General features: G+C 58.7%; 1 protein-coding gene across 1 annotated transcript; it reads left to right on the plus strand.

The window, feature by feature from the left end:
• The first annotated feature begins 392 nt into the window (after nucleotides 1–392).
• On the plus strand, nucleotides 393–8710 carry LOC137467440 (maestro heat-like repeat-containing protein family member 9). Its single transcript, XM_068178941.1, has 5 exons — nucleotides 393–605; nucleotides 928–1075; nucleotides 1321–1508; nucleotides 1598–1730; nucleotides 8693–8710. The coding sequence occupies exons 1-5, from the start codon at nucleotides 466–468 to the stop codon at nucleotides 8708–8710; spliced, it is 627 nt and encodes a 208-aa protein (XP_068035042.1). The 5' UTR covers nucleotides 393–465.
• Nucleotides 8711–9118: the final 408 nt, after the last annotated feature.

The following is a 9118-nucleotide window of genomic DNA, read 5'->3' on the forward strand; positions in this document are numbered from 1 at the left end:
TCCCATCCCATCCCATCCCATCCCCTGGGGACATGCCCATGGACAGGACGGAATAGGGGCCAGGACAGACACCCCAGAGCCGTGCTCCATCCCTTGGGACATCCCGAGGCTGTTCCTACCTGGGGAGCGCAGGGCTGGGCTGTGTTCTCCGGCCTCGCCCGCAGCCCCTCAGCTCAGGCTGCGCTCGCTCTTTGCCAGATGCAGCCGTGCAGCGCACACAAGAGCAGGAACGCACCCGTGGCCTCTTCCGCAGAACAGCGCAGGTACCTGCAGCCATCCCCACCTGGGCTGGGCCTGCTGTCACTGCTCAGCCGAGCACCGCGCTTGGAGCATTCTGTGGAACATCCCTGGCTTTGAGGGCCATGGCAGTGGGGTGGCAAGGGAAGCACTTCTCTGGGGAAGCTGGGGACATTCCTCCCTCTGGCAGCTTTCCAAGTCTCCCCGTGCCTTCTCCAGGTGCCTGCCATGGTGAGGTACATCCACCAGTGGCTCATGGCCAATCAGTTTGCTGAGCACAGGCTGAACAGGGCCCTGCTGGATCTCACCAAAGAGCAGCCTGCTGACGTAGTAATGACGCTCCTGCGTGTGGCCCCATCCTGTGACAGGTATGGGGCCCACCTGCCCAGAGGGCTCAGGGCTCCCCAGCCCATCAGCCTGTACAGCCTGTCCCAGGTGTCTGACCAACAGAGAGTTCCAGGGCCCTCTGGCTGCTCCCTTTGCCAGCCCTGGCACGTCAGCCCCCGAGCCTTCTGCCATGCTTCCTCGCTGGCCCTCAGGGACCTGTCCCCACAGGGCTGGGCTGTCTGGGTGCTGCTGGCGAGGGGCAGTGGGCAGAGGCAGGGCTGGCAGCCAGCTCAGCTCCCCGCTGCCGCCCAGGCCACGGTGCTGTGTCCCAGACTCCTCTGAGACAGAGCTCTGACCCCACAGAGCTGCTTTGACCATGTGGAAGAGCATCATGTGCTCGCCCAGGACTGCGGAGCCGGCGCAGCTGATACTCCTCGATGTGCTGGGGAGCTGGCCAGAGCACAGCACATGCACCTCCGATGGGGACAAAACGGGTGTCTTTGTCCTGGCTGTGAGTTTCTGACACTGGCCTTTGCTGGCCCCAAGGCCACCTGTCCAGCAGCTCTGCATCCTCCTTCCCCCACTGCATCTCCCTGCCTCAGGCGCTGGGCTGAAACCTGGCCTCGGGGCAGCTTCAGGGCCACCAGGCCCGGTGCTCCCCCTGTGTCTCTCCGGGCCTCTCCCTCCCATGCTCGGGCCCTGCCACACGGACACCTCGGCACTGAGCACTGTCTCGGGCTGCTCTGTCCTTTGCAGGCAACTGTGGTGATGTGGAAGATCCTCCAGATGCCCTGTGTCCCACATGTAGTGACCGTGTATTTCCCCCGCCTCTTTGTGCATCTGCTCTTCCAAGTGTTCTTCAGCACGTTGGATGTGCCAGCGGAGGTCGATACCTTCTGGAAGGGATGCCAGCAGCAATACGGCCTTGCCACCAACCCCAACAGGTGCTCCATGCCAGTCCTCCTGTCCCTGCCAGGTGCCCAGGGCAGGAGCCAGTGCTCCCAGCGTGACCTGGGCTTTGCTCTGCATGCAGGTTTGCAGTGCGGACCCTGAAGTCCCTGCTCTGCCAAATGCAGCACGAGGATGTGGTGGTGGCAATAGAACGCAAGTGTGGCTGGGACACGCTGCTGTGTGCTGACACCCACCACTATGCCGTGGGTCTGCTGGCCAGGTGAGACCCCCTTCTCCCCACTGCCTCTGACATTTGTGCTCAGTGCCCAGGGTGCCCCACACAGTCCCCGTGGTCGTGGGCCAGAGGGCCTTGTCACCGAGGAACAGCCAAGCCGACTGGAAAAGGCTGGGAGAGGAGGGGGCCCACAAGGAGCCACCTCCCAAATAGCCCAGGGCCCTTACAGGATGCTGGGGAAAGGCCAGACCTCTGTGAGTCAGTCCTGGGAGAGGTTTGTCCCCCGGCCCAAAGTCTTGGTTTCTTTTTCTCCTGCCAGGGAGATGTCCTGTGTCTCCATCCCCTTGTGCTCAAGGATCGCTCGCGACCTGCTCCGGCTGCTCAGCACACAGGAGCCACGCTGGGAACTGCCCGCCCTGGCGTTCCTTGTGGAGGTGAGCCTGATGGCCAGCGCTGCCTCGCTCAGCTGCCTCCCAGCTCTCTGCCCTCTCGTAGCCGCAACTGCCTGGGACGGTGCCCACGCCCTGCGCTGCTGCCTGGGCCCAGCCCTGTGCTGTTCCGGGCTCTTGCCGGCCAGGTCCCCTGTCACTGCCCTGTGCCTTTCAGGTTCTTGAGTGCCTGAACTTGAGTGAACGCGGTGCTAAGAGAATCCTGCAAATCTTGTCAAGGCACCTGCGGAGCGAGTGCAGGGAGAGGCGTCGCCTGGCGCTCAGGGCCCTTCTTGTGCTCATCGATGAACCCTTGATGGTGAGAAGGGGGCAGCGGCTGAGGCTGCGCTTGGGAATGCAGTCGCTTGGGCTTGGCTGGGCTTTGGGCGCTGGGGCAGCTGCTCCCAGCTCTCCTGCCTCCTGGTTCAACTGCCCAAGTGCTTCGGAACAGCCCTTTGGCCCCTAGGCCCTGCGGCAGCAGGATGGCGTTTCACAAACTTGTGTTCTGCACAGAGCGAAAAAATGTGGAGCCTGACTGAAAGTCTTGTGGAGCTCCTGTGGGACGCAGATGGAGAGATAGTCAGCATGACAGTCAGGCTCCTCAGCTTTATCTTCTGGGACAAGGCCATGCTGATACCCAGCCCCATCGCACTGCAGCTGGTTGAGGCGCTCCTGCCACTCTTTGACCACGTAAGGCTCGCTGCCCCCAGCCACGGCCACTGACTGCTGCCTGGACACTTTGTGCCCTGTGGATTTGCAGGCCTGAGCCAAGCTGAGCCCCGTGCAGCCGATGCTGAGGTCTTTTTTTCTTCCTTTCATACAGGACAATAGCCATGTGCAGCTGCTCTCCATACTGCTCTTCCAAACATTGATGTCTCTTCCACTGGAAAAGGAAGAAAAGGCCCTGAAGACACACGTGCGCCAGAGCCTGCTGCCACTCTTCTTCCACTGCCATGATGAGAATCAGCATGTGGCACAGGTGAGGACTCATGGGCTGCTGCTGTCCCCCTGGGAGGGGGCTCAGCTGCCTCCTGCCCTAGCGCCTCGTGGGCTGCAGCATCCTCCAGGCCTTGGCACAGGGACACAGGGACACAGGTCCTGCGCCCTGGGCTGTGGGGCCATCTCCGCATCTCTGCTGCTCTCCAGGTTTCTCAGGAAACGCTGCTTTGTGTGGCTGAGTTCCTGAAGAGGAGGGATCTTCAAAAACTGGTGAAGAACAAGAAGCTGTGGAAGTTCACCGAGTGCCTGGTAAGGACGGCCTGGAAGTGCCAGCCTCAGGCTGGAGAAGCCCCCTGAGCGCGGTGCTCAGTGTGTGGGCTGGCAGCTGTGCCCCTGCCCGCTGCTGCACCCAGAGGCTGCGCGGGCTCTTCTCCAGGCTCCCGTGGGCCCGAGCCGGGGCCGATGGAGCCCCGGCCCGGCGGGGCCGCGGGGCGGGGCGGCGCCGCGGCTCCCGGGGCAGCAGCCGCCCCTCTGCCCCCTCCAGAGCCCGGCGCCCGCGGCTGCTGGCCGCGCCTCAGGGCTGTGCGGGCAGGGGAGGCCGGGGCTGGGCGCAGGGAGCGCCCGGCACAGGGGCTGAGCCCGCGCCAACCCTTCCCTCCTGCCGCTCTCTGCAGCTGGCCGACGACAGGAGCCGAGCGGCCGAGCACCTGCGCCGGGCCCTGCAGTACCTGGACAGCCCGCAGCAGTCCCTGCGAGAGGAGGCCATCAGGTTCATCGGTGAGCCGTGAGCCCGGGCTCCCCTTCCCTCCCCGCCCCGCCGCAGCTCGGCCCCAGCCCCGGCTGCTGCCCCGGCAGCGCCATCCGGGCCCGGCGCCGTGGAGCCCCGCCTGGCCTCGGCGCTGCTGCCGCCCTCTCGCAGCCGTGCCCTGGGCCGGCAGCGTGCGGCAAGGGCCCGGGCTGAGCCCTGCCGGGCCAGGAGGCCGTGTGGCCACAGGGCTGGCAGCGCCGCTGGCAGGGAGCTGTGCCGCTGGGCCGTGACAGGCTCTGTGTTCACAGGGATGGCCGGGCAGCACCTCAGGGGGAAGAAGGAAGAGCTCCAGCTCATCTGTGAGGGTGAGTGAGGGCAGCGGGCTGTCAGCGGGGGCTGGCGGGGGAGCTGCAAGCCCTGCCCCGGCTGCCGAGGGCTCTGCTCCCTGTGCGGACGAGGGGCGGTGTGGGCAGAGCACACAGAGACGTCAGGGCCACCTGGGGGATTCGTGGCCAGCAGCTTCGGGCTGATCCTGTTGGTCCCTGCTCCCTGCTGGCCATGGCTAGAGCCGGCTGGCACGGCCCTGGAACGGGGGTCTCCTCGGGTCCCCTCAGATCCGGGAACTGACCATGGCTCTGTTCCTCTCTCTTTCAGCCCTTGAAGGCATGGCAGATGACATCAGCGTCGCCGTCGGAAGCCTGGCAATTCAAACACTGTACGTCCTCCAGGCAGTAGAGAGAGCTCGATATTCCATCTTCGACAGCCTGCATGATCAGCTCCACAGGGCATGGAGGACACGGCCTCGTCTCTCAGGGCTCAGCTGGCTGCACTGCTGGAGCTCTGCAGAGAGCTGATCCCAGAAGCTCTGTCTGCTGGGGCCACCTGAGCCAGAAGCAATGTTTCATTTGTTCAACATTGTTCTTTCCTTATTTTCCTTTTTCCTTAGCATAAAAATGTAGGATATAAATGTAGGATATGTTGTAATAGACAGACTCCCAGGATCTTTCATTTGCTGCCCAGGGTCTGCAGAGCACAGGGGTAGAGGGGAAAACGGGTCCTTGTGCTCAGCAAGCGGCCCAGGCCAGCAGTGGGGAAGGGAAAAGTAGCCCCTTGGCCTTTGCTGGTTCTGCTGAAGCCTTTGTGCTGGCGACAGAGTGGCTGTGCAGGGCTGGAGCTGCGGGGATCCCTGTCAGACTGGTGCCTGGGGATGGCCACAAGCCCTCTCCCAGCCAGGAAGCGCCATCTGTGTCCTCCTGCCCGTGTGTTGCTGGCTGCACACCCGGGCAATGTGTAGATGCAATGATTTCTGTTGCACGTCCTGACCAGTATAAAGTAACGCCTTTGATTCTCTAACCCTGAATTTGCTGTTGGAGATGTTTCATTTTCACACAGTTTCAGTGACAAAGGTACCCCCCCGACTGAAGATGGGATCCTCAAAGCTCACCCCCCCTCCCAGATGGGAGGAGAAAACAGCCTTGGCCCTTTGCTGGAGGGGGGCACCCAGTAATCAGTGGAGGCTCCAAAATCAGCCCCCAGTCCCCTCCCCACTTCTAAAGACATAGAACACGTTTTCCCCCAGCCCTCCTGTATCCCCTCTCATTCCAAAATGCTCCCACACCCCCAAGATGCCCTGAAGCTCCCCCAGCCACTATAGTCCCTGCAAAGCCCCCCGAGAAATTGCCCCGGACCCCCTGATACCCCTTCCCACTTCCAAACACATGGAGCCAGTCATGACACAGCTCCCCAAATCCCTCCAACCTCCCCTTTCCCCAAATTCCCCCAGCACTTCCAGATCCTCCAGGCCCCTTGGCCCTGTAGCCTCTTGAAAATCCCACCAGCCTACCCTAGGATGCCCCGAGCCCCCCCTGCACCTCCAGACACGTAGAGCCAGTCATCCAGCAGTGCAGCTGCATGGCTGAGGGGGCTGCAGGGGCTGTTTTGGGGGTGCAGCTGCTGCCAGCCTCCCCTGCAAAGGCTGAAGCTCCGCAGGTCTTTGGTCAGGATGCCCTGGCCAGCTCCCACCTGAAGACCACCAGCGTGTCCCCTCAGGCCATGGCCGTGTGTGAGTGAAATTGCAGGGGGGCAGGGGGGAGAATAAGGGTTTGTTTGAGGTCAGGGAATGTGATATGGGGCTTGGGGGGGCTTTGGGGAAGTTATGGGCAGCTGGGGTGGGGTCTTTGGGGGAGTTACAGACAACTGCGGGGTTGAAACAGGGGTTGGGAGGTCTCTGGGGCGTTTCCAGGGGCTGACAGGAGGGTTTGGGGGAGCTCTGGCGATGTTCCGGAAGTCTGGGGGACGTGACATGGGAGTTTGGGCTTTAAATCTGCCCTGGGTGAAGAACTTAATATTTATAATCCTGTTAGAAATGAACAGGCTTTTTGACACAATTAAATGGGGACAAAGTCTTCAAAGCAAAAAGAAACTTTGTTGCTATTTGGCACCAAAGGAGTACACAGAAGCTTGATGAGTTCAAGAGAGAAAAAGAGTTAATTTTATTTCTGACTTTGCAATATATAGAATTCTAAAAGTGGCAGTAGATTGGAGGATGAAATTGCCACTTCTGTAACCACACTGGTCAAACTAACAGTCTATTAATTTTCTCCTCCCACAAAGAAGAATGTAAAACAATCATTATTTGCATGAACAGTGCATGAGAACTTTAGTAGAAATATGTAAACATTATCAGAAGGCTAAGAAAGTTTTATGAGAACTTTAAAACTTTCAAAATAACTATAAAAGAAAACTTAACACTTTTAAAAATGAGGGCAACAACTGTTCATTCATACCGATTCAGCCGAGCCGAATTTGCATGTCCCTCCCGAGAGCAGAACACACACACCTTCCAACAAAGTGGAAAATTTTCGGGCATTTCCCGGCTGGGGCAGTCCCTGTCCCCTTTCCCATTGGCTCGGTACTGGGGCACTTCCATTCTCTCCTGACCACCTGCTTTTCTGTCTACTCCCCCATCATCTGAATTCCTTTTTAGTCAGGGCTTCAACCCCGCCCCTCTCCAGCAACACCCAACAAACCAACCAGAACATATCCAAACCACAAACAACAACACATAGAACCAACAGCTTTCATTCTTTAGCTGAATAATCTTTTGGCTTCAGCAAAATGTCACCTCGTCTCTCACAACCCTATAAAGTCTTTGTTCTTCTTCCCTAAGTTCAGGAGTTTAGCATGGCCTTGGCTGAGGAGCAGTCCATGTCAATAAGTAAAGCTCACTAAAAATATCAATTGATTTAGCTAGTTGAAATGATCGTGGATCGTGTGTTTTATAGAGGGCACGTAATGAGGGGGACATGATGGGCAGATCGGGAAGTCCCGAGTACCTTCCAAGTAGCTCAGCCAAGGGGGAAAGGGAATGAAAGAAAATGCAGCCGGGAAAGAAGAAAAGAAGGCTACTTGATCCAAGTGATTGGGAGACTGCGTTGGACACACGCCTGATGCACGCTCTCCCTTTATGCCAATCAAGGGACTTTTACAGGACTCCTCTGTCTCCTTTCTGCACACCACCCTCTAGCCACGTAAATTTGACGCTCTGAGAGCTGTCAGACCTTCACCAGAAGCGGTCAGACATTCACCAGGAGCTGTCAGACCTTCAAAGGAGCTCTCCGACCTTCAGCAGAAGCTGTCAGACCTTCACTAGGAGCTGTCACACCTTCACCTGGAGCTGTCACAGCTTCAGCAGGAGCTGTCAGACCTTCACCAAGACCTGTCCCACCTCCAGCAGGAGCTGTCACACCTTCACCTGCAGCTGTCACAGCTTCAGCAGGAGCTGTCAGACCTTCACCAGAAGCTATCACACCTTCAGCAGGAGCTCTCTGACCTTCAGGAGGAGCTATCAGACCTAAACAAGACCTGTCAGACCGACAGCAGGAGCTGTCAGAACTCCGGCAGGAGCTGTCTCAACTTCACTAGGAGTTGTCCCACCTTCACCAGGAGCTGTCACACCTTCAGCAGGAGCTGTCAGATTATCAGAAGGAGCTGTCAGACCTCCAGCAGGAGCTGTCACACCTTCAGCAGGAGCTGTCAAACATTCACCTGGAGATGTCACACTTTCACCAGGAGCTGTCACACCTTCAGCAGGAGCTGTCGAACATTCACCAGGAGGTGTCAGACCTTCAGCAGGAGCTGTCAGACCTTCACCAGGAGTTTTCACATGTTCACCAGGAGCTGTCAGAACTTCACCAGGAGCTGTCACACCTTCACCAGAAGCTGCCAGACCTTCAGAACGAGCTGTCACACTTTCAGCAGGACCTGTCACACCTTAACCAGGAGCTGTCACACCTTCACTAGGAGCTGTCACAAATTCAGCAAGAGCTGTCAGACCTTCAGTAGGAGCTGTCAGACCTTCAGCAGGAGTTGTCAGACCTTTGGCAGGAATGGTCAGAATTTAGGAGGAGCTGTCAGACCTTCACCAGGAGCTGTCACACCTTCACCAGAAGCTGCCAGACCTTCAAGAGGAGCTTTCAGTCTTTCACCAGGAGCTGTCACACCTTCAGAAAGAGCTGTCAGACCTTCAGCAGGAGCTGTCAGACCTTCAGTAGGAGCTGTCAGACCTTCACCAGGAGCTGTCAGACCACCAGGATGAGCCGTCACACCTTCAGAAGGAGCTGTCACAGCTTCAGCAAGAGCTGTCAGACCTCCAGCAGGAGCTGTCAGATTTTTACCAGAAGCTGTCCGACCTTCACTAGGAGGTTTCATAACTTCACCAGGAGCTGTCAGACCTTCACTAGGAGCTGTCACACCTTCACAGGAGCTGTCAGACCTTCACCAGGAAGTGTCACACCTTCAGCAGAAGCTGTCAGACCTTCACTAGGAGCTGTCAGACCTTTGGCAGGAGCTGAAAGACCTTAACCAGGCTCATACTGGGAATGACAGGTCTCATACCGGGTGTAGCCGCTCCCGACCTCAAGACCCCATGATGTCCCCCTAAGGCCCGCCACGGCTGATCTTTGGAGCCCTGCCAGCTCCAAATATCCCCCGCAAAAAACCCCAAACCCAGGCAGCCCCAGGATATTTGGGCCGAGCTCCCCCTCCCTGGGCACCTGCGGGATGGGGGCGATGCTCCCGGGGTGCTGCGAGCTCAGGCAGCGCCAGGGCCACGCGATTCCTTCTCTCCTCTCCTCCGGCTGCTCCCTGCTGCCGCTGCGCCTCTTCCTCCCTCCCTCCTGCTCCTCCCCTGCTCCGCGATCCTGAACCATGAGGGGAAAGGGGGCGAGGAAAGGGCGGAACCGTGAGGGGAAAGGAGCGGGGCCAAGGGGACACGCTGTCCTAAAAAAGCCCGGTTTGGTTTAAAATCACCCA

Source organism: Anomalospiza imberbis, unplaced genomic scaffold (genome assembly GCF_031753505.1).
Source record: "Anomalospiza imberbis isolate Cuckoo-Finch-1a 21T00152 unplaced genomic scaffold, ASM3175350v1 scaffold_63, whole genome shotgun sequence".
Lineage (NCBI taxonomy): Eukaryota > Metazoa > Chordata > Aves > Passeriformes > Viduidae > Anomalospiza > Anomalospiza imberbis.

Bases quoted from the DNA above. Each gene is read 5' to 3' on its own strand.
- LOC137467440 (XM_068178941.1), top strand. From the start codon at position 466: ATGGTGAGGTACATCCACCAGTGGCTCATGGCCAATCAGTTTGCTGAG. The intron at 606-927 runs GTATGGGGCCCA...CTGACCCCACAG, and splicing joins GTGGCCCCATCCTGTGACAG to AGCTGCTTTGACCATGTGGA. The intron at 1,509-1,597 runs GTGCTCCATGCC...CTCTGCATGCAG, and splicing joins CTTGCCACCAACCCCAACAG to GTTTGCAGTGCGGACCCTGA.